The 26052-nt window shown below is 40.0% G+C and overlaps 1 protein-coding gene across 1 annotated transcript in view; it reads right to left on the bottom strand.

Moving 5' to 3' along the window:
• Positions 1 to 3286: 3286 nt before the first annotated feature.
• The window catches only part of SLC6A5 (solute carrier family 6 member 5), a 51581-nt gene continuing 28815 nt past the window's right edge, over positions 3287 to 26052 (bottom strand). The window contains exons 11-16 of the mRNA XM_024211178.2: positions 23244 to 23356; positions 22815 to 22946; positions 21566 to 21665; positions 9742 to 9842; positions 6269 to 6436; positions 3287 to 3442 (exon numbers count right to left, since the gene is read on the bottom strand). Of these exons, the coding sequence (XP_024066946.1) occupies positions 3287 to 3442; positions 6269 to 6436; positions 9742 to 9842; positions 21566 to 21665; positions 22815 to 22946; positions 23244 to 23356 (770 nt within the window). The remainder of the gene's footprint in view (positions 3443 to 6268; positions 6437 to 9741; positions 9843 to 21565; positions 21666 to 22814; positions 22947 to 23243; positions 23357 to 26052) is intronic.

The following is a 26052-nucleotide window of genomic DNA, read 5'->3' on the forward strand; positions in this document are numbered from 1 at the left end:
TGTATGTGCAAACTTTACTAGACAATGATAAAGTGCTTTCCCCAACTGTAACATTACTTTTCATTTAAAGGGACACTTTTGGTAATTTAATCTCAACTTTTAGTTTTGGTAAATAAATTTAAAGCTTTTTAAAAACATAACAGAAGTATTTCCACTTTTTAGTTAAACTTTCCCCTGCAGTTTTTGCAAGCCAAATACTGGCACATGAAAACCAGAAAGTAAAACTGACTAGAAACAAAATGAAACTGACTAGTCTATTTTCAGTGTTTCAACTGAAAGCCTGATTCTGTGCCACTTACTTCAGTGGGAGCAGGACCAAAACCTGAGTGAAGTGCAAAAAAAAAAAAAAAAAAAAAAAGTACAACTACATAAATCATGAAAAATTATTATATTTTTCATATTCTCCCCCTTTTAGTAGCTTAACTAATGACACAGTTAGCAATGTTTTATTTGTATTTATTTATTTTATTGTTAACCTAACAGTGTCCCTTCAAATGATTTATCTTTACACTTTTAAAACAGGAAGTAAGCAAGTGATATCCTTACACAGTGGAAGTTACCAGTTGCAGTTTACAGAGTTAGTTAATCCCGGTTCAAACAAATGTGTCTTCTGAAAAACAAGCCAGCAAGTGAAAAGGATTCACAACTATTAGGCTAACTCACCGTTTCCTAACAAACACGGCAACATTGATAGTATTTTTTTAAAAAATCACAACAGCAGTAATTTAGTATAAATTGGGTTGGGCTCCAAAAAATATCAAGCTCAGGTTTTAGCCAGTAAGGGTAAAAAAAAGAGGCCAAGTATTATTCATCCTGGTGAAAACACACCATTCCAACTCTCTATTGAATCAGCTGGCAAAGCCAAATCAAGTTGGTGCAGCTTTAAGGCAGAGATGCTTGTGGAAGGGTCACAATCTTAATGCTCTGTGCAATATGGAGACAAGTAAAGACACCAAACGGAAAAAAGCATAAAACAGATTTAGGGGCCAATGCTTCAAAATCTATTCCTACTTCATTTAATGCAAATATTTGATTGTGCTTCATGTACGCTGCCTGAGGATTGAATATACCCGGCAGTGTCAATAACTGGCAACACTATTTGCCCCATAAAAGAGAAAGTTCATCAAAATGATTTTTTAATATCTATTTACAAAATAAATTATTTATTTTGCAAATGTTACATTAAGGTCTAGTTGTTTTTGTTTATTTTTGTTTTCTTCAACAGGATGAAAACATCACATCTACAGACACATTTTAACTGAAGATTTACCTGAGACCCTGTAATGTGAACACAAAAAAAGAACATGATATAAACAGTCCCCCGAAAGGAAATTACATTTAGATTGGCTACTACAATAGTGGGGAAAAAACCCAGGCTACACTACTCTAAACTCACCATATCTCTACACCGGTTGATAAGATATTTATAGGGACATAAAACATCACTAGTACACACTACATGAACACTGATCACTCTTAAAAAAATCTCATATGTATGTATAGAATACAACAGCATAATAAAGGTTGCAGTTTTGCCAATTTACTGAAGACATATTTTTCTCCCTCTTTATAGTGCACTTTACAATAATTTGGGGTAATTTATATTCAGTTAATTAAAGGTACTCTTAAAATCTCTATTTTTACTCTGCCCATTAGGTAGCAGAAATATTTAAGACTAATACTCATATTGCCATACATATATTGGATTTCTAAAATGCAGTGATAGAGGATGTACTACTGCAGTGCAGTGTTAAAACAACAATTAAACTATGCATTCTCTTCCTTATAATTTTGTCTATCCAGTCTTATCACTTTATTGTATTTAATTGTTTTTAATGAAAAGGTTAACAGTAAAAAAAATTAAGGAAAGCAAACTATGCACAGCTCAGATTGTTATAAGAGAATATTGTCTTGATGAATTTATGTACTCTCTCTCTCTCTCTCTCTCTCTCTCTCTCTCTCTCTATATATATATATATATATATATATATATATATACACACACACAAGCACTATAGAGAGAGACAGAAATAGGGGTTCAGTTATTTCCCCTTTGGCTGAAAGAGAAGAATATAGCTACAGGTTATATAAAGAAGTTTATAAGAGAACAAATAGGGGAATCACAAAGTTGAACAGCACAGCTACATTCTAATAACTGTTGTCATGTGGAAACTAGAATACACCTACTACTGTAAGAATATAAAATTAGGCACAAATTATATGATGGCTTCTTTACGGGAGATTTTAAACAAAAGTGAAGATAGCAAAGAAAACACGTTCAGAATACTCGGATGAAGTGAATAAAACTGGGTTTGTACTTATGTGTGCAGTTTGCCAATGAAGTTTAGATACTCAGTGTAACAAGCATTTTTAATGAAAAAGACAAATATCAAATTATTAATGGAAATGCATGAAATTAATTAAAATAGTGGTGCCCATCTGCCTCATTATGGCGCTATTTCAAACCAGCTTTCAGACTCAAATACAGTTTTAGTCTTGATCGCAAATATATTTTACATGTGCTTTTATTTTTCTCCTCAAAAGTGTTGAATGGCTCATTAAGCTCCTCCTGTTTTGATGTCATGCATCAGATACCAGTGCATGGTGTATGTAGGTTAACTCCTTGATTGAGTGAGAAAGCCTTGAAATAAGCTTCGGTATAATCAGTACTTATTTAACAGAGGGATTGTTTGCAGACTCTGCAGGCCACATTCTGCTCTCAGTGTAAATGTAGAGTGACTCCATCTGGGCCAGTGGTGTCACTCTGGATTTACATCAATATTACAGAGGTCAGACTCTGGCCAAATGGGCCACATTATCCACTCAGTCCCTCCCACGCCATCCCAATGGTCAAACTCTCCTTTCAGTTACGCTGGTAAGGAATTTTCAATCCCATGTCAAAAGGATTGCAACAGAGCAGAATTGGCCCTAAATGGGCAGAAACCATTTCCCTGTCTAAATGGTTAAACTCAACAATCATTCCTGTTGAGCTGTGCATGGCCATAAAAAAAAAAAAGGAGGTTTGACCAGTTGCACGATGTCATGTTACTATTTCACAGTGGAAATAATAGGTAATGGGCACCACTTAAAAAAACACACACACACACACAAAAATAACAGTACTTAAAGTGGCCGTCTAGTTCTTCACTACAGCATGCAACAGTAAGTCCTACTTTCTAAGCAACCACTTTTAGCAACTGTGAAAAAGAACAAAGGAGACAATGGGAAACTAATAAAAGAAAAATTAAAAAGGCTGTACACATTATTACCACCAATATAGGAATTACTAGCATTGGGTTCCCAATTCTAAATCTTTCACTGGCAGTTTAAGTCCAAGGGAGGAAGTTCCCAGTGGATCAATCATATTCTTGTAATGTTCACCACGGTGTTTAGCCAAAAATGGGCCCCAGTCAGGCTGTGGAGAGCAGACCAGCTTGAGTCTCTGCACAGTGTAGGAGAGAAAAAAAAAATATTTTAAAATTATAGAGCAGAATTACAATTTAGTGGAGGAAACTAGGTTAGGTTGATCTGAAATTATTGACAATATCCTGCAAAGGGATATTAAAATGCTCTGCTACTCAGTGTTTGTTTTGTACAAGTTTGCAAGATTAATAGATGATAAAATGCTCAGATATTAATTATATATTCTCCCCCCATACCATATGAAGGGAACTCATAACCACTGCCACAGATTGCTAAACTCACTCACTAAAGGACATGTGCTCAATTACTTAGCCCAATCGGCTAAGCAGTGGGTAGCTGCATCAATATAATTGGATTTTTGTTTAGCATATTTCCCAAAAGTATACAAATGACCAAAAAGTAATACATTGCTATGAGTGAGCAAAGATTTTAATTAGCTGATGACAAAATATATCATTTCTATCTGTGGCCAAAAAAAAAAAAAAGGTAGCAGATTAACCTGGCAAAATTACCAACAATGAATATCTTGTTAATCTTTCCACTGATCTCTTTATTGAAAATATAATTTGGTTGGAGCATTTATATATAAAAAGGAAAGAAAACATATTTCTGATGGTTTAAGAGGGAACAATTATATGTTAATTACCTATTAAAATGAATCAAGTCTCTATATCAGTTACTTTAATCTCTGCTTAATTACCAGTTTGCAACCTTTACCTCCCAAATCAACCATAATAAATTTATGCAGCAGACTCAATGGTTCAGGAAATACTGCGCTAAAGCTGAAATAACTGCAGCTAAACCCTTTCCTCCTTTCATGAAGGATATGACTTTTTGCATTTCCTTGGGTGCACTGGTTAAAGGACGCTAGGGAGCATGCCCTGCTCTCTGAGGCAATAAATAATCCCAGTGCCAAATGGATAAATTAGGAAGCCAGAAGCAGAGTACTATTTCTCAGTGACGGAAACTGGGTCATGGCCTTTTAAAAAGGGAACAGTTTGTGTATTGCTATTTTCCAACTTAGGCCCACAGCTCTGATACTAGATCAGAGTTGGACAAAGGCAAACAAGAGTAAATTTAACTTCTCCTTGCTTCACTTGTTGTGTGCTATGTTCTTTTTACAGCCTGATGCACTCCAGTGCCCTCTGCAGTCTGACAAGCCATAGATGCATTCTATAGCCCGATGGGTTTTCCAGCACTGAACATCAAGCACCTTGGTTCTGTACAAAACAGGGGAAGATGCGGTCCTTGCCCTGTGGCGTGGGCAGTCTGACACATGGAGGGACCCAGAGGACGTTTCTATTTTTTTCTCCTTTCCACAGCCTCTCTCTCTCTGTGGGTTTTGCAGAGGTGAGTTGCAAAGAGGGCTTTGGAAGGAGGAGAGTATGGGTGCCTGTTGCATTAGAATAAGGAGGGAGAATAGTGCAATAGGGGGTAGTATGGAAGAAAGCATGAAGAGGAGAGGGAGAGGCGACATGCAAAGAAGGGAGTAGCATGAAATGAATGCAGGTACATAGGCGAGGGCAGAGTGAGCATCAAGGGTGAGGATGAGAGCACTGAACTGATTCAAATGGTGGGAGAAAGCCAGTGAAGGGGTGATACGGTCCAAGTAGTTAGCATGGGAGATGGTTTTAGCCATATCGTTGTGAAAGGATCAGAGGGGAGTAAGATGGGAAATTGGAATGCAAGTGAAGGGGAGGTTGTGGAAGCCAAGATGGGAGGCAGCCAGGGAATGGCCAAGCATATTAACCAGAGTTGCTATAGGGAATTTTTAAGAGAAAGAGAATCAGCAGCACCCTGAATTGTAGGAGGGAGGAATAAAAAAACCCCCAAAACACAGCAGTCATAAGTCTGTGTGACAGGGAGGGTTAGAGTGTTTTCAATGCAATGAAGAAGCAAAGAGGTTTGAGTGGAAAGATAAAGAGTTCATTTTCACCATTTGTAGCTTGAGCTGCAAGCAGGACATTCAGGGGGATATGTCCAGATGATACCTAGTGTCTGATGTCTTCTAAGGACTGATGCTTCCTGTTGCATGATTCTCTATAGAGCGGTCTAACCTGATGCCTTCTAGTGTCTGAAACTTTCTAGGGCCTGAAACTCCTTATGGCTCCCTAGTACCTGCTGCTTTCTAGTTCCATTCTGCTTCCACAAGAGGCAGATCTGAGTCAAAAAGCAGAAAGACCAGCAAGTAAGGCCTGGTCTACACTACGGGATTAATTCGGATTTAGCAGCGTTAATCCGAATTAACCCTTCACCCGTCCACACTACAGAGCCAGTTAATTCGAATTAAAGGGCCCTTTAAATCGATTTCTGTACTCCACCTCGACGAACGGAGTAGAGCCTAAATCGATTTTGTTAATTCGAATTAGGGTTAGTGTGGCCGCACACCACCGAATTACTGTGTTTAAGTTAATGGGGTAGTGTGGCCGCACACCACCGAATTAATGTGGTTAAAAACCGAATTAAGGTGCTTAGTGTGGCCGCGCACAATCGAATTTATACAACCTGTTTCCCAAATTCGAATTATCTAAATTCGGATTAATCCTGTAGTGTAGACATACCCTTAGTCATCTGAAACTGGCACTGTTTTAGGGCCTAATCCTGTGAGGGTCTGAGCTCCTTCAATCTCACAGGATCAAGCCTACAGTGATTTAGTTGCATTTTATTGAGGAATAGGGGAGCAGTAGGGGAGCATTTCAACCAACTGAGCACCTGCACTTTGTACTGCAATAAAAAAAGGTTTCTAATAAACAGTCAACAATTCCCAACACCTGAATCAGTGTAAATGACAGAAAATAATCTTCTGTGACTATATTTTTAATAGCGTGGGATGTTCAAGAATTACCTCAATAAATTTGCCAGGGGCTAGGTGCATTTTTATCACAAACATAATAGGGATCCAAATAACAGAGCAGGCCAGCATCAGCCACCCAAGGACCATCGACCAGCCTGGATAATGGTAAGCTCCATAGGTCATTGGTTCCCATTGGTAAAAACTGAAGCAAAGAATAAACTGAAAACAAAGAACATATATTTTAATAAGCAACACATACACACACAGTCTGATTTACATGCACTTTCAGTAAACATGAGTATAATCAGAGATGTTCGCACACACTATATATATCTAGAGAGAGAGAAAGAAACTATGCGATAATCAATAATGCTTCTGGAAGTTTAGGGCCACATTCTGATCTCAGTTTCACCAGTGTAAAGCCAGCATAATTCCATTCAATGGATTTACTTTAGGTTTACACCGTCGGAATTAAGATTAGAATCTTGTCCCTAGGGTAATAAGCTTTATTACACAGTCTATTGGCAGTGTTTCCTAATATAATTATGTTAAGTTACTCCATTTCACTTACTGTATAAATAGCAATGCATCTGCTTACATTTGTGCATAATTCAGTAACTTTTGTGAACTGCCTATGTGCACAATAATTGCACACAGAAGATTTATAGCAATATAGCTATGTGAAGACACATAAAAATGGTCAGTTTTATTTTTGGAGACATGAAGTAATTTAAACTCTAATCTTAAGACATTCAAATACATCAAATATTAGTATTACAGAAGACCACAGTAGGAAGAGATACTGCTTTGTTTTCTGTGCTCTTTTCCTATTGCATAATGATTGTATCATGTCTGATCACTATAAAATCATTTACTACTATAAATTTATCTCTAGACGTTATATTTTCCCATTCTTGTAGTTCAGTCAAAACATATGGGCTTGAGCTGGCCTCATGGTTTGCTTCCAATGTGTGGTAAGAGACCATAGGGGAGACCAAGATTCAATTCTTGGTCCTAGTCCTTGACTGCTGTCAGTTCTTAAGTTTTGGTTTAGCTCAGCAGTAAAACCAGAAATTTTATAGTCACAGGTTCTCTCATTCCAGTGCCAATGCTTACCAGATGTAAAGAAAATACAACACTATGGCCAAATTCAAAATTCAGATCCCAGGCTACACAAGCACATGGATCCCCTATTTTGACTCTAGCAAATTGAAAACATTGCTTTACTGATTTTAAAATTCAGAGCCTTTGTGTAATTTTTTAATCAAATGCAGATCTAAAGTTATAGTAAAGAATAAAAGGGAATTAGTAATAATATCATCCACATTTTTGGTATGGAGTTATAAAACTAAAAAATATAATTTTCTTATATATTCCTATTAAAAAATGAACACCATACAAGATAATCTTGACAGCAGCAGAAAAATTATATGGCTTTTGCTCCCAAAAATATCAACTTAAGTTTCATTAGAGATATCACAACCAAACTACTAGCATACAGTGCCACTTACTGGCACTGTGAAGCATTGCTTTTAATAACTAAGTAGATAACATTTTGCTCCAGTGTTAGAAAGAAAAAGAAACAAAGTCTACTCTCAGTTTATGGTGCTCTGTATGGTGTTTATGCAATTCAGAAACTGTTCACTAGAACTGAATTTGTTTGGCACAATGACATAGTTTCAAGTAGAACAGAGCATTTGTTATTGGTCCTGCTAAGTGCCAAGAGACTAGGTAAGAAATAGTTATGCCCCCACTATCACTCCTGGAGAAAGATGTGTGTACTCCCACTACCACCACAGTAGAACTGGATCACACACTGAGGCCCCAATTGAGTAATTCACTTAACTAAGTGCTTAACTTTAAGCACATGCTTAAGTCCATCCCTATTCAGCATTGCTTGGGTGGGTGACTATGGAGGTATTTTAAAAATTGAAATAAATAAAGCACTTAAGCATGTGCTTAGCTTTTACACATTTAATATCTATTTATATATAATCATAGAACTGGAAGGGACCTCGAGAGGTCATCTAGTCCAGCCCCCTGCACTCAGGGCAGGACTAGGTATTATCTAGACCATCCCTGACAGGTGTTTGTCCAACCCACTCTTAAAAATCCCCAATGACAGAGATTCCACAACCTCCCTAGGCAATTTATTCCAATGCTTAACCACTCTGACAGTTAGGAAGTTTTTCCTAATGTCCAACCTAAACCACCCTTGCTGCAATTTAAGCCCATTGCTTCTTGTCCTATCCTCAGAGGTTAAGAACAACAATTTTTCTCCCTCCTCCTTATAACAACCTTTTATGTACTTGAAAACTGTTATCATGTCCCCTCTCAGTCTTCTCTTCTCCAAACTAAACAAACCCAATTTTTTCAATCTTCACTCATAGGTCATGTTTTCTAGACCTTTAATCATTTTTTTGCTCTTCTCTGGACTTTCTCCAATTTGTCCATATCTTTCCTGAAATGTGGCTCCCAGAACTGGACACAATACTCCAGTTGAGGCCTAATCAGCACGGAGTAGAGCGGAAGAATTACTTCTCGTGTCTTGCTTACAATATTCCTGCTCATACATCCCAGAATGATGTTTGTGTTTTTTGCAACAGTGTTACACTGTTGACTCATATTTAGCTTGTGATCCTCTATGACCCCCAGATCCTTTTCTGCAGTACTTCTTCCTAGGCAGTCATTTCCCATTTTGTATGTGTGCAACTAACTGTTCCTTCCTAAGTGGAGTACTTTGCATTTGTCCTTATTGAATTTCATCCTATTTACTTCAGACCATTTCTCCAGTTTGTCCAGATCATTTTAAATTTTAATCCTATCCCCCAAAGCACTTGCAACCCCTCCCAGCTTGGTATCGTCCGCAAACTATATAAGTGTACTCTCTATGCCATTATCTAAATCATTGATGAAGATATTGAACAGAACCGGACCCAGAACCGATCCCTGCGGGACCCCACTCGTTATATCCTTCCAGCATGACTGTGAACCACTGATAACTACTCTCTGGGAACAATTTTCCAACCAGTTATGCACTTATAGTAGCTCCATCTAGGTTGTATTTCCCTAGTTTGTTTATGAGAAGGTCATGCGAGACAGTATCAAAAGCCTTACTACCGTTTATTTCCATGGGTATTACGCATGTGCTTAAGTGCTTTCCTGAATCTGGACTTACAGGATCAGCTCGAGTCCTAACACACTCAAAATTCCTCTAGAAGTCAATGGGTGAGAACACTGTAGAATCATATATATAAATATACATGCATATAGGTATATGTAGGTATGTGTGCACACACACACACACACACACACATATATATATACACACACACACACACACGTATACATATGTATACACATATACACATTCATATGTATACATGTGTACATGTGCACACATGATTGATAGGTATATATTTTTGAGCTATAATTATTGTCTTTGGGAAAGAGCAGGTTTTATAAACAAACAAACAAACAAAATCTGATTGAACAGGAGACATTCAGAAAATTCTTTGCCTTACAGTTAAAATAGTCGGGGTCACAAACGCCCAACAGACTCTCCAGAATTTACTTGGCTGGAATCCAATCATCATCTCTATATCTTCACAAAATCTTTGCAAGCCTGTAAATAACAAATGCAAATACAGTTAGGGGTGAGAGACTGGCTGCAGTCTGCAAAACTATTGTGATCTCCCTTGTGTCTAATTATGGTAACAAACTCTCTGACTTGTCAATTCAAAATTTCAATAGATGTTCTAACCATACAGTATGATGGGAGAATATTGTGTAGAACACAATTCTAATAAGTTATTTACTCCCTAAAAATTACAGCAAATTGAAATTGTACATACAGATTAAATATACCGTATGTTTCAAAAATCATTTTTAATGTAATGACTCACAAAATCCCTTTTGTTGGCTAGCTGCAACTCTATGATGTTGTCTGAAATTTCTATATTTATTTGTCCTTCCCAGCCCCACACACACACACTTGAGGATAACCTTTGTTAATTGATTCATCCACCACCTGACAACTGTAAAAAATAATAAACTTAATTTACTTCATGATCTCAAACACTCTGCGTACAGGGGGCCTGATTCAGATCTCATGTTGTGCTTGTGAGGCAGACCGGCCTGTGACTTTTTTTGGAGGCAAAGATTTTTGCCCTGACCAAGTTCAAGTGTGACCTTTCATCCAAATATTGTGTGTTAAAAAGGCTGTTCAAAGTTGAGCCACTGAATACCAAAATATAAGAACAACAAGGAGTCCGGTGGCACCCTAAAGACTAACAGATTTAATCTGTTAGTCTTTAGGGTGCCACCGGACTCCTTGTTTTTGTGGATACAGACTAACATGGCTACCCCCGATACTTGACAAAATATATGAGAGAAATTTATAAGCATCTGTCTGAAAACAGGAACTGTTCCTCTATGTGCATGACTGAGTGAATAGATGATTGATGCTTTCCTTTGATTTCAGTTTCAACTTTTTGCTAGTTTTGCATTTTTTAATTATATTTGAGTTGGGACTTTTGTAAGATGGTTGAGGTGATGTCAGTGGATTGCCCCTTTACCTCAAATGTCTTGAAATATCAACACAGACCCATTAATTGTCTGATGAATATGATTTAGTATTAACCCACTACATTTTAATTTGATTTGTTTAGACTGGAAATCTTTATGGTTCAGGTGTTTCTTCTGCAGAAGTCAGAGTTCAGAACTAAGAAGTGCCAGGATAAATAATAGAGATAATTCTGTGATGCCCCTAGCAGTCCACAGAACTGGCCATATAGTCCTCCCATAACTGGCACTCAAACAAAGATTCTATTAATTTTTGGAGGCAAACTGACTATATATTGATCATTTATTTCAATAAGCAACATGGGTTCCAGAACCTTTGAGGGCCAGAGATGGATACCAGCCAGTCAAAGTAAAGGTTGACCAAATCTCCATAAATCTATACTCACACACTGGTGTTAATATATTGTCTTCGATGTAATTAGTATTGATTTACACTGTGGAAAGCGAGATCAGAATCAGACTGACTACATTAAAACCATAAGGCATATCCTCAGCTAGTGTAAATTGTCATCACTCCATTGATCTGAAGTAAATGACGATCTGCATCCTAAGGCAGCCAGTTCTCCTCATTTGTTACACCAGTTCTCTATATGCAGTAAAGTGCTTTCTGTCTAATTTCTATTGAGCAAGATCCTCTACTGTGGTAAATTGGCATAACTCCCATTTCCCAGCTTCTGCTCAGGGGTGCTAACCCAATTTACACCAGCTGAGGATCTGGCACTCATTGACTTGTCACTACCATTCGGCACACCTGTTTACCACTAAGTAGATTGCCTGTGCTCAGTAACAGATGTTTTCTAATGGAAACCCACATCTCATTAGAACATTGCCACATCTGTTAATTATTCCTCCAAAAGGAACAAAAAAACCACCCCACCGCAAAACAGAATTAAATGTGCCATTTTTTGTCCTTCTCTGAGAGTGACAGGAAGTGAGAAATTTTGAGCCCAAGGCTGAATTTTCTGCTATGATGTGTATTTGTGTATGATGTGCCTCTCCCATTTAAATTATATAAGCTTAACATTCCTCCTTACTTGTACGTCTACAGCAGTTAATACAATTTGCATGATGTGGAGAGGGGGATGGAGTCTAAAATGGTAGAGGGAAAAAAAAGGAGTAAGATTACAAGAAAAAGCAACATCGCTGGCTGTTCACTCCTGTTGCCCTTATATAACCAGCCATGTGGATGTGTTGAATGCATGGGTAGATGATGCCCATGCTTTAATGGCCTGATCCAATTTCCTTTGAAGTCAATGGAAGATGTTTCTATTGACATCAACTGGAGTTGACTCAAGGTGTCCTGCTCTTAGAAACTTGTGCAAAGGGATAGTCCAGGCCTTAACATTTCCACAGCACATGAGAAGTAGTAGTTTGGTGTACAGTAACTTCTGATTCCCGCTGCAAAAAAGGTACCAGTCCAGATAGTGCTAAGAAGTTCCTCACAAAGCAATGCAGGTGATCATAATTACTGCTTGGATCAGACAGAAGGAGCAGAAATATGAGCAGAGTAAGGTGGCTTGGGGAAGTAATCCAGATGAGACCAGGGCTTATGTCATGCCATTATGCTCCAGAATGCCTTTCCAATCCTTTTTTTTTTTTTTAGGGGGGAGGGGGGAGGAGAGCCAGAACGTCTGGTACCCCTAGTACTCTCTCTTATGAATGATCATAATGTAGGTGCCTTTGGCACTTCTTCTTTTAGGACTTGAGCATTAGATATGAAAAGAGATAAAACCCCATTCATGGTAACATATAAGGGGGAGGAATGAAGTAGAAGAGAAAAAATGGTATTGAAGAAAAGTTATATTTAGAGACGAACACAAATTTACAAAGGATGAAAGTATAGAAAGTTTGTCTGATTTCCCTTGGACTATGAAAGCAAGAAAAAATGAGCTTTCTCCTTTCCATAGTTCCTGATGGTTAATGCCCCCCTCTCACATGACCACTTCTGTTCTTCATTTCGTTTCTAAGGTTATTAAGAGCAATTTTAGTTCACCATTTCAGTGTGACTTTTCCAGTGCTTCTCTTACAGAACTTCAGAACCACAAAGTAGGTATATAATCTTACTTTCATAGTAGCCACAGGGACTATTCACTTGCTTATATATCTTGCTGAACAGGCGCCTTAAGTGGGAGATGTACTCATGTAACAGTGTATTTGGCCCTCATTGTTTTATATTAATATCTAGTTGCAAGTCTAGTAGAGCTGAATGAACAATTTGCAGCAAGCAATTCAGATATTCATTTTAGCCCCTTTCTCTTGTCAAAACTGCCTGTGACCCCAACCCCAACACATGTGTTTGAAGCCCTTCGATAAAACTTACTTCAGCCTCTTGATCGCTCAGAAACCCACTGCTGCAAATATTGCTTCAAGCATTCGATACCAGCAATTCAGAAGTCAAGCACAGTACAGTGGACACACAAGTCACATAGTATGTTTCTCTTCCTTGATCAGATGATCATATATATTAGTATCAAGTGCCCCATGAGAAAAGGAAGGATATTCTAAGGAACTAGGCACTGGACTGGGACTCAGGAGACAAGGGTTCAGTTCCCAGCTCAACCACACACTTCTTGTGTGATGTTGGGCAAGTCACAACCTACCCCATGTCTCAGTTCCCCATCCCTAAAATGTGGTGATTTTCTTACACCCAGGAGTGTTGTAAGGAAAAAATCCATTAATGAGTATGAGATGCTCAGATACTAGGATGAGGAGGGCCATGTAAATATCTAGATGCAGATAGAAACGTTCACAATTACAAATCAAAATTTACTTTCTACAAATATCCCGAGGGAGTTGTGTTGATGAACATTTCCGAGATTAAACATCTTTGCCATGCTCTTGCCAAGAAACAAAGACAAAGAGCATCAAAAGAATTCATTTAAAACTTCAAGCACATAGTTTTCTGCAGTATTTCACCCAGCTCTGGCAGCTTTGTGTGTTCCAAAATACACTGATGGGGATTATGCAGATGATTCAATTAACGAGTGAAGCCCTAAACTGCTCCTTACCAATCATGCATCCATAATCTAAACAAGTGGAGAATAAATGTCTGTGCAGGGCATGTGGAATGCAAGGCTTTGATTGGATTACGTAGCACAAGTACTAATGAAAAACAAGTGATTGCAAGGAAATAACCAAGCATGGCTTTCTTTTTTTTAATTTAAAAAACTTGATGAGTTCAGCAAGCAGAACGTGTAACAAGAGCTGAAGACAGACTTATTTCATCATCAAAAGCTCCTGCCTGGTGCAATGCCAGCCTGCTTGGTATGAAGAGTACAAGTACGTGGAGAAAGGTGTCACTGGAGTGTAAAACAAGCAATTGTCTGAGTTCAAAAATGCATCATGCCAATTTAAAGTGCTGTTAGAATAAATACACAAATGAAGATGTAGTTCCCACCTCTGCTAGTGCAAATTGTAGACACTGCATCCTACTCCTGTGAGGAGTCCTTATAAAACCAGTCTCACTGAAGTCAAGGAGACTAGTTGAGGGAGTAAATGTGTAGAAATATAGATATGAATGAACTATGATTTTAAATTGAGTTGGGATATTAGCATGAGCAATAAGCCCAAAACATATGACCAAAAAGAGTAAGATCACAAGAAAGAAGAACTGTTGTGTTAAACTTGTAGAGACCCTTCAAAATACCAATGTGACCTCATTTAAGCTTTGAGCTAAAGTAATAGAAATAGAACACGGTTAATTGGGTACCAGTTGCAGTAAACAACTGGCTATATAAAAAACTCCTTCAATCTGGCCTTAGCTAAGGTCCAATAACTGGCAATGACATCACTTGGTTAAAAAGGTATAAAAAAGTAACCTTTTTTAAAGGGCTCCTTGCGAATACCTGCCTGACCATGTTGGAACTGACCAATATGGGGCTAAGCACACCTGGGGTTAGCCCATTTGTAAGTATTTTGATCAAATGCTTATAAATGTTTTGTTACTATTTGGTGGTAGTAAATTGCTTAATATTTAGGCTTTTTAAGACATGTTTAGAGCAATAGTATAAATATTATTCGGCCTTTGGATTTAATAAAGGAATGTATGGTTAAATTAGTGTCGTGGTAATACCCTGCATAAATAAGAACACCAAGAAAATGTAAGATATAAAAGGCCCTTTATTTTTAGTGCTAACGAAAGCCAGGGTGTCTCTTAGCTTTGACACTTGACTAATTTCAGAAGCTACATTGGATATATATTGCTATATTGTACGTCAGTGTCATTTATTATTATTAACAATAATAATTACTACAGCATCAATACTGTACTAAGAGGAGGGTCAGGAGAAGTAGATTTGACCTAATAGATCTTTTCCATTTCTAATTATTCTAAACTAAGATCCTATATAAAACCTAGTTCTCCTTTGCATAAGTGCTTACCTATGCTATAAGTATGTTAGTAGAAATGCTTCAAAATCATGAGCAAAATGACAATTCTAAATGCTTTTGGCTTAGCAGTTTGGAGTCCAGGTGCCAGATTTAGCCAGTGCTCACTGGTACCTGTAGCAGGGCATGCCTCTTCACCTGTCTTCTTCCCTGCAGAAACTGCACCAACTCCAGCAGGTGTGTACTCAGTGACCTTTTATTTCAACTTTCCTTCATCAGTACTACTACAGCCCCTGTGGAACAGTCTGTTTACAGTAGCTACAGTGCTTTTGGCCCTCTCCTCAGGACCTGAGGGGAATAGAGGTTTCCCTTCCATGCGGCCTATGTGTGACTGGGCTCAACTATCTCTGTCCCCGCACCCCCGGCACTTCCTTCCTGTGCCTCTTTATCAGACTTGGGCTGAATATTTATCCCACTCAGCCCACCAGCCCGATTAAATAATTGCACCAATCAGCTTCCTCTAGGGAACTAATTAGCATCTAAGTCATCACAGTGCAGGCTCATCTGTTCACTTCCTGAACTCTGTCACACACCTTCCCCCTCTTGTCTCCCAGACAGGTTTTGCTTCCCCTGCACCTTCCTTTCTTTAAGGGAGGTGCTGGAGTCCTTCTGCTCATGCTTGCCCCCAGAGTTGCTGTCCATCTTCCACCCACAGAAGTCACACTTGCTGTTGGGGATCGCCCCCATAACTGTTTCTGCACCACTGGCAGCCTGTTTCCTCACTCTCTTTTCCCTCTTTTTTTTGGTTTGGGGCAGGGCCTGTTGCTGTCCCTTCTTTTTCTCCTCCACCAGCCCCAGGAACTGTTCCTGGGATTCCTCCTCCCTTTGTTCTGGCAATGAGGTTCCCTGGAACTATTTCATCTGCAAGCTAAGAGTACTATTTTCCACTATCCCTTGTTCGAGGCTGTCTTTTTCCTCCCTTCATTTCTCCAGGGAAGTCCTGTTTTCCTCCTGTCTTCTGTCCAGGGTTCTCTGATTTTTCTATGTCCAGTCCCTTTGCTCCATTCCTTGTTAGTTTTTTTTCCTGCTGTGAGGGCCTCTGAACACTCATTTTCCTCTTATAAGGGACGGGGCTCCAGTTTGTCCCTATAGTGACTGGATGAGGCAGCCCATCTACCACCCAACCCTCTTCAACTTCCCCTTAGCCTCTAGGGGGATTTCTGCCATTGGGCAGAGTCTCTTCTTGCTGTGGATATATTCTAGTTTCAGGATCCCACTTGGCAGCATCCAATCCCACCAAATCCCTCCAGATGAGTGTGAATCCTGAGACAGTGTCCATCAGCACCCCCGATACCTCCTCCCCACTTTTACAGGGATTGCACGTGTTTTCTTTTTCTGCCCGTCTCCAATAGTTTTAGACCACCCACAAAATCTTGAGCGCCCACATTCCATAACTGGGCAGCCCCATTTCATATGTCCCAGCCACCCACACTGGTAGCAAACCACTCCCCAGCTACCCTCATCTCCTCCTTTTCCCTTTCAATTGTCCTGGGTATGGCCAAATTGCCCCCCTTTTTTCTGAATTCAGTCCCTGAAATGTCTGGAATTCTTTCCTGGGAAAGTCTGCGTCCACAAGCTCTTCTGAAAGCTTAACCGCTTCCTCCAGGGTCGTCAGCTGGTACCTCCGGACCCGAATGCATGCGTGTCAGGGAGACTCTGGAAAAATTGTTCCAATATCATCATGTCTTATTTCCCCTGAACTTCAGCCCTTAGCTGATATGTTGCCCAGTCTGATAATTTTTGCATGATTGTCTTGGGTTACACACTTCCAGTCCATCTAGTGGCCCAAAATTTCGGAGGTATTTTTCAACCAAAAGGTCAAACCTGTCCAGGTTGGCTGCTTTTATCCTATCATAGACTAAGGCCTGTTCCTCGCTCAGGGCCATATAGGCTGCCTTCCCTGGACAAATAGGGTGCCACACAGAGGGCCCACGATCCCTTATCCCATCCAGCTCCAATTGCTGCCCTCTCAAAAGTTAGTAAAAACACATCAAGGTATTCTGCTGGGCCCATCTTACACAGGCTTACCCCACGTCCAACTGCTGTTCCCTGCCACTGGACTCACCAGACCCTATATCAGTTCTGCTGCCCCTGCGCCTGTTACTTTATGAACTCTTGAAGGCTATTCTGCTGCTCAACCTGCCATGCAAGAAGGGATTGTCATTCCACCTGTAGGGTTTCTGGAACAAATGCATAGCTTTCTGCATCTGTTTTTGTTGCTCCACCAACCACTGTAAGGTCTGCTCCATTACCAGAATGCTAACTCTTGGTACCAGCTTCCCCCATCTGGTCCTCTGTCACCACCAATGGGGACATCATGATCCCAGACAAGCCCCCCATGTGTAACACAAAGTGCATCTCCTCCTGTCTTCTTCCCTGCAAAAACTGCACCAACTCCATTAGGTGTGTACTCAGTGATCTTTTATTTCAACTTCCCTCCTCTAGTACTACTACAGTCCCAATGCAACAGTCTATCTACAACATCTACAGTGATTTGGCCCTCTCAGGACCTGAGGTCTCTGTGTGACTGAACTCAGTTAGCTCTGTTCCACTTTTTCTTCCCACTTCCTTCCTTTGACTCTATCTCAGGCGAGGTCTACACTACCGCGCTAGTTCGGCGGCTGGGGATCGAAGTTCCGGGTTCGATTTATCGCGTTTGGTCTGGACGCGATAAATCGAACCAGGAAGTAATCGCCGTCGACTGCGGTACTCCAGCTCAACGAGAGGAGTACCGCGGAGTCGACGGGGGAGCCTGCCTGACGCGTGTGGACCGCGTCTGAACCGCGGTAAGTTCGAACTAAGGTATGTCGACTTCAGCTACATTATTCACGTAGCTGAAGTTGGCTACCTTAGTTCGAATTGGGGGGTAAGTGTAGACCAGGCCTAAGACTTGGACTGATGGGCTAATTGAATCTTTAATCCACCCAGCCCATCAGCCTGATTATTTAATCGCCCCAATCAGCTTCCTTTGGAGGAATTAATTAGCATCTAAGGTGTTCAGAGCGCCATCTCACCTGTTCACTCCTTGCACTCTGTCACAGTACCCCACATCTGTTGGCCCATCACTTTCTGCAGACATCCACATGGGCCTTGATCCTGCAACCAACTCCACGTGGGCAGATTTGCTTGTGTAGAGCCCACTTAGAGGTCCATAAGAGCACACAGAGACCCCATTGTGGAGCCAGATGACAGAAAGTGAAGAAAATGCGGAGCACCTGATGCAAGCCCATCATTTTTTTAATTAGCCTAATGAGTGCTGTAGATACTGCTCTCAGCAAAGTATTGAGATGTTTAAAACTTTAGGAGCTTAAAGTTGGGCATCCCAAAATTGTAACACCCCAAAATTAAAGGCCTCTATTGAACATGTGGGCCTAAGTGACTTGCCCATGGTCACAGTGGAGCCTTAGACATACACAAGCCTTTTCCTCCCACACACTATTGCTAACACTGGCACAGCAACCATGAGAGCACTAGTGTAGATACAGTGTCAGCATCCCAAGGATGCTTTTACCACAGTGCTGTTGCAAACCTGCTATGATCAAGTGTACACAATATGGTGCTAAGAACACCAACAGCCACCTGCAGCCCAGGCTGCACTAGTGCTCCCTCTGTTGCCACAACTCTCAGAGCCGGCGCAAGGCATAAGCAGACTAAGCAATTGCTTAGGGCCCTGAGCAGCTCCAGGGAGCCCCTTATTTGATTGTTTTTAGTATGTTTTGTGTGCAGGGGGGCCCCCAAAATATTCCTGCTTAAGACCCCCAATGGCTAGCACTACCTGTGACAACTGCTGCAGCTATACTAACGTTAGTAATGGTGAAAAACTGTTCAGAAAAAACAGCCAGACACAGCCAGGAAGTCTATAGTAGAGCCAGCAATAAAACCCTGGTCCTGACCCTCAGTTCTGTGCTTTTCCCACACAACCCTCCGATAGCCCATGAGGCTGCTGCTTTACTAGAATTTGTTCTTTTTTCTGTTAGATTCCTTTTATGTGTTTCCATAAAAATAAAATCCACCACAAAGTGGCAATACAAATCTTATAAACAGGCCTCACTGTTGAGTTTCTCAAGAGAAATCACGTGGGAACTCAATTCATCTTCAAATAAGTCAAACAGGGGAATGCAATGAAAGAGTCCTGTCATTTTAATGCTTTCTTTTGGCACAGAGCAATATGCAATCACTCCACTTCGTAAACAACATCTGGCACTGTGTTTTGCGCTGTTTTAGCACCTATTGCCAACAGCTCAGCCAAAAAAAAAAAAGTGTTCAGCTATTCCCCCACATTCCACTATTTTAACTACCATGCTGTTGGAGAAGGGCAAAGGTAAAAGCTGCTCATCTCTTCTGCCTCAAATTATAAACATCTCTTTATAATGCTCACCCTGTTTGACTCTGGGTTATTTAGCACTCAACTCTTCCCTTGGACTTAGATGGATGCATCAGAGGTTTCCATTCACTTCAACAGGAGCTGACTTCAATGGGAACTGCTCATGAGCAGCCAAGGACAAAAACTTAACTCTGAAAAATATTTGGCCCCTTTCAAAATTAGGAGATAATTAAGAGTGGTGAAGAGAGAGGAACTGATGTGTTGTAACATGTCTGGAAAAGAGTGCAGGGTGCTCTCTATCAATATGAAATGTGGAAATGTATAATAGTTTGCACATGTAATGCATTGCTATTTTATCTGAGGATCTGCATGTGCTTTACAAATGTTAGTTGAGTCTCACCGCATCCCAAAGGGGCAGAGAAGTATTATCGTTGCCTTTCCACATGTAAGCTGAGGCAGCTCGTCTAGGAGCCAGGAGCAGAAACCAGGCATCCCGCCACCACTGCCGTCACCCCTCTCTCCTCCCCCATGATCTGTCCTTTAGATTTCACTTCAGGAAATCTTGCCAAGCTTCAGATCTGAGTACCTTTTGGATAGTTATTTGGATGCCAAGCTGGTAACCATTACCAATATTATCTGGTATTTTTGTTCTACCCAAGTGTGTTGATTATTATAAATTCTGAATCATCTCTAATTAAAATACATAACTGTTGTGGACATGGGAGCAAAGAGCATTTTGATCAAACAAAATCCAACAGCCTGAAGCTCTCCTTTAACATTTTACATTGTGTAGCTGGGTAACATTTCCCGTTCATTGGGCTAACTTCTGCCCTAACTTACCCCTACGGAAACCCACTCCACCCGGGTCTGTGAACTCAGAGAATTCAGCTCTACACATTTTAATGAGGTAACGAGATTTATATACTCAGAGTCAGAGGCACAGACTGATGGCAAAGGCTAACTTTAATCCCTGCTATGCCCATCCCTCAACGACACTACCACCATTTAAACTAGCATGCTGTTATAGAAGATAATAGGTAAAACTGACTCAATAGCCCCAGTTATACCACTTTTGCCCCAATCTCTCCTTCTTTTCACATCCTTTACATAACTTTCACCCCTCAGCAACAAGTGGGCATTCTACAGTAACCACAAGGTCAATGTGCTTTGAAATGAGATCAGCTTTGAGCCATTCATTTACAGATGGACCCAAGTGTCTATGCACATCACATTGCAGGAGCAGGGCCTAAAAATGAAACATTGTGTGTGCCCAAGGGTTTCTCTTCACTAGAAAATTAGAGGATTACTTACTACCAACTGATATAACATTAGATACAATTCATCCCTGTCTGCACTGACTGCAGAACTGTGCTTCTCATCACGACCCCTCAATATCATGTTCTAACACAACTGCATTTTCTAATGAAAACACGTCACCAAGTGTCTCCAGGAGAATGTTAAGATTGAAGGCAGGGATTGTCTTTTGAAAAGGGAGAGCTTCGCATTTCCTTGTACCATTGTTGGACAGTGCCTCTTTCCAAGAATGGGTCTCCTGAAAGTGTCACTCCTAAACAGTTTTTAGGGCCAGGAACCTCAGCTGGTATAAACTGATGTAGCTTCATTAACATCAAGAGGATTACACTGACTTACACCAGCTGAGGATCTTACCCATTGTTTAATTTATTGGGTATTTTAAACAACTTCTCAGTATTCATCCAATATGATTGGATAAATGTATAATAACGATAATCATAATTAACCACTTGCTGAAATGACCAGCACACTGTGTGTGCTATAGAAATAGTAATCACCTGAATATATAAGTTTAGAGGATTGCTCTGGTAAGGAAGCATCACTGAATCATTCATTTAAAATAATGTTTCTGAACCTCTTTTCTCTTGTTTTCTAATATTGCATTGCACTGCTGAGGAGATTCAAAGCTAAACTTTCATGCGCTGCCACTTCCTTTATTTCTTATTTCGTCATGTACCGTAAACATCCCTTTCGCCATATCCATCTCTAAATGCTATCCAACAACAATACTGATTTCTTACCATATATATATGAAATCCCAACAAGCTCAAAGATGGCAATGATGACAAGAGAGTAAGAAGCTGCGTAAGTGTCCACAAGCTGTAACATGTACAGTCCACCCTAAAGTTAAAAAAAGGCAATTACCTATGGCACACATATGCTATATATTGTATCTGTCTACTATGTACTATTCCCACCCTCTGCATAGCATAAAGTGTGGACCAATGGAATAAAGAGCTTTTCACCTCTAATTTGCTGTTTTGAATCCATCCCAAGGTCAGTAATGCCAGAAGTAGTTAGCAGCTTTTCAGTGGCTTATGTGAAATGCGTGGGTGGGTGTGTTCTCAGTTCACCTCCCAGTTGATAGGGATCATATTGCAAAATATCACCACAACTGGCATCCTCTTTCTTGGCAATCTCAACAGACAGGGCAAGGAATGTAAAACACACACACACACACGAAGCCCAGCCAGGGCTGAGGCATACTGGGGTGGCAGGGTGAGGAAGCTTCCACAACTGGTGTCCATTCTGCATCTGTCCTATGTCTATTGCTGCCTTACAGCACCTTTCATCAGCAGCAAATTCTTTTTAAGGTAAAATTTTTATTTAAAATATATTTACACACACACACAAATACCTATGGCCTGAGGTACTGCAGCAGCCAGCATGTACTGGTTGTCTGCTGAATACACTACAGAACAATTTAGATTTCTTTCCAAAATTTGATTGGAACTATTTTTGTATCCCTCCACCTGTAAGGAAAGGTGCTTTAGGCTATGTCTACACTGCCAGTATAGCTATGTCATTCAGGGGTATAAAGGTGTGTTAGGCCTGTCTAACATAGCTGTGCCAGCACAAGTCCCTAGAGTAGACTCAGCTATACCAGCAAAACCATGCTTTTACCAGTAAAGCTTGGTTCATTTGTGGGGGTGGGTTTTACTATACCAGTACAAAACTGTGCTTTGTAGATGTAGCTGTGTCCACATTAGGAGCACTTTGCTGGCATAGTATACTAGTATTCCTATACTGGTAAAGTGCTCCCAGTGTAGACATGGCCTTAGTACCCATGAGTCCCAGTTTATAGGGCATAGAAGGAGACAATCTCTGAAAAGAATCTTAAAACAAAATTAATAGTTCTTAAAATTCAGTATCTCTGGCTATTCCAGAGTCAGGAGGCATGGGCTCCATTGGGAAACTGGGACATAACCATTATCCCATGGGAGAGAGGAATCGAAGGACAAGTCACAGTGGTGCTCAAAAATATTTTACCTGAGTGATCATAGGAAATCCCATGATGAAAAAGGAAATGCAGCAAACAAGAGTGAACAGTGGTTTGTGGGTACGCAAGTACTTGGGAAACTCATCTGAAACGGAGGTCACAATCGTCTCAATAGTGGCAAACTGGGATCACAGAAAAACAAAACATTAATGATAATCTAGCCTTTATACAAAATATGCTATGATGGAGAAATAGACTACACGATAAATTCATTGTGTACATGATTTTGCTCAGCACCTATTATTTTAAACATTAACTATGAAAATTCAAAGCTTCCCTATGAATTAAGTATTATTGTCCTCAGTTCATTTCTCTCTTCTCAAAGAGGTTTAGTAACAGACCACATAGCAAGTAGTATGTAACATGATCCTAAAGACAGAAGTGGTGGAGCAAGAAGAAAGTTGAAAAAAGCAGTTTACCATAGTGTCCAATCCAAGAGTTAGAAGCATCAAAAAGAATATTATAGCCCAGAACGGAGAGAGAGGAAGCCTGGTTAAGGCTTCAGGATAAACCACAAAGGCAATGCCAGGACCTAGAAATGACAAAAAAGGAAATGATTGTGGTATCTTGAGTGACAATGATTATTTTTAGGAAGGAAAATATCAGGGAGCTAGAAAGATCTAAGTTTCAGGAAACAATACAATGCTATTTTGTTCTAGTTTACAATTAAGGCCCAGACTCTGCTTCCCTTAGTCCACGGTGTGAAGTCTTACCTATTGCAATGTAAGTGTAGCAGAATTTGGCCCTGGATGGTTATTATTCTATTGCTTTCATGTCCTATTCTTGAATAACGGATTTCAGCATACGTTATATATAATATACAGTACATAATTTTCAAGTTGCAGGATGTTTAACCTGGATATTATAGCACTTCAGACAAATTTAGTTTCAAATCAGACAAAATCAGACCAGGGAAGTTCAGTTGTAACTTTCTTTCATAATCTGGAATTAATTTCCCATCATCAACAATCTCCAGACAGGGGGAAAGTGCATATACCATGGGCCAGATTCTAAGAGAGATTGTCTTATGGTCTATACTACTTCTTACATTTGCCTGGGCTTCTGCAGATGCAGCTGGAAACAAGGAGTGGAAACAGGGAGGAAAACCAACACCATGTGACTAGCCACTTCTTTGAGGACCATACGAGCACTCTGCAGATAACAGAGTGGGAACTGCTGCACTAGAAGCCATGCTGTTGGCAGGGAGATGGACTACCTGCTCTTTTCCATCTCTAACACCTATGATTACATGTCCCTTATGCTGTCAGTTCTCTCTCCAAGCTTGCAGCCATATTCCATACTTCAGTTTGGCAAATGTTTCATCTGTTCCAGTATAATTTTAACAGCACACCTTGAAATTATTTCTGGAGGCTGCAGTATCATTTGTTTGAAACAGGATAGCGCTTAAAATAAAAAGATTGATTAATGGAAGCATTAATCCTAAAAACACTGGTATTTCCCATTATATATGGGGTTTTAGGAAGACAAAGTAAAAGAATAAGAAAGAGAGGGAGCATGGAATCATCACATGAGAATGGGTGAGACAGCATGTAAAAGAGAATGTGAGCGCTCAGAAGACTGAACACAAGAGAATGAATACATGAGAGATACAAGACGGAAATATACAACAACAGACACACACACAAATTCTTTGGCTACCAATCTGAGAAAAGCCAGCTTGTTAAGTGTTCATGCTTCAGTTAACGAGTCGTCTTTGTGCAATCCATTTCAGCATAACTCAGAACCTTTACCCCTTAAGGGATTCAGCTGTTACACAAATGCTCTGTCTTTACATAGATAAATGGTTAAAAGAAAAGGTGCCAGTGGATAATGTGCAAATTATTTCAGCTCAGAAATGACAGCTGTAGGAAACATTTTGAGCAGCATACAGTATTTCATTTTTTCAAGACACTTTGTGGACCACGTCTTTTCTTTCCCGGACAAATGTATGGAAGACAAAAACCAATATATTTTCCTTGGTGAGCCAAAAATCTCATGCCTTTGGTTTATACTGGGCCATCTTGCACTTTTGAGATACTTCAGTGCCACTAAGGAGCTTTATTTGAGTTCACATCAGATAAGTTTCACTGTCGCTATGCTGTGGATGCTGGTTTTATTTGCTCTGTAGTAATGAACCATCTAAGCCACTCAAAAACAGTATCAGCAGTTGTTTAGATGCTCAACTCTGTAGCTGAGAGGTACACAATTGGAAATTTAATTTTATACATTTCATGGGTTACAAGAAAAGAATCTGCCCTAGTATGTTTGAAGGGATCATTCTTCACCAGTGTTTTCTTTTTTCACCTTCAAGGGCCATACAGAATAAAGCAGGCATCTATGTTTCCTAGTAAAGCTGATGGAAATGATGTTGCCTGTTTTTGGATGCTTGGGATGGAGCTACATTCCCATGCATGTGTTTTCAACAGCTTCTCTTAGAGATACTTGTCATCTGTAACCTTCAAACCCAATAAGTACAAAATGGGTTATTTTAACATGCTTTGTTGCTTGGTTGATTTGGAGTTCACTGCTTTTTCAGACTCAGAGGAGCACCCCCTGAGATTATCACTCATACGCGCATAACCCATGACAAATCCTGTTTCCAATGTTTCTTTACCGGGGTGGGGGAGGGAAGTTGCTTTCAAGCTATCATTATACAAGGATTGTCAGAAGTAGATGCACAGTACAGCAAGCATGTAAGATTGCATATGATAAAACTGCTATTACCGTCCTGTCACAGGAAGACAGGCAAAATGACTTATAGTTTAAACAAATTTAACACAGTTTCCACTTGCTTGGCCAGGAGAAGACCATCATTGGCTCATCCAGTAGAGTATCTGTCTATGAAATACAAGGGTCCAAGTTTGGATCCCAGATTTGGTAATAATGCAGGATGAACATACAGCAAGTCCAGCCATGAGATGGGACTGCACTAAAGGTTGTCTGACAAACATAACAGAGGAGACATTGAAGGCTGAATTAATTTAAGTTGACTTCCCAAATAGCACGTCACCTATTTCTTGCTAGGGAGAAGAAGTAGAGTTGACCTGCTAATGTGCTGTAAAATTCTCCTCTCACTCACTTGAGTTGTTGCTTCTGTAGTGTAGTAAGCAATCCATTCCATGATTGGTTATTCCAGGCTAGAACATAAACAGATTCTACATGGTAGAACTCTGTCTCACACAAGCTAGTTTTTCGAGATGCAAGCTAACAAACCCAGGAGCTACCATG

The sequence above is a fragment of the Terrapene carolina genome, unplaced genomic scaffold (genome assembly GCF_002925995.2).
Source record: "Terrapene carolina triunguis isolate 2854851 unplaced genomic scaffold, T_m_triunguis-2.0 Scaffold96, whole genome shotgun sequence".
In the NCBI taxonomy this organism is placed as follows: Eukaryota; Metazoa; Chordata; order Testudines; family Emydidae; genus Terrapene; species Terrapene triunguis.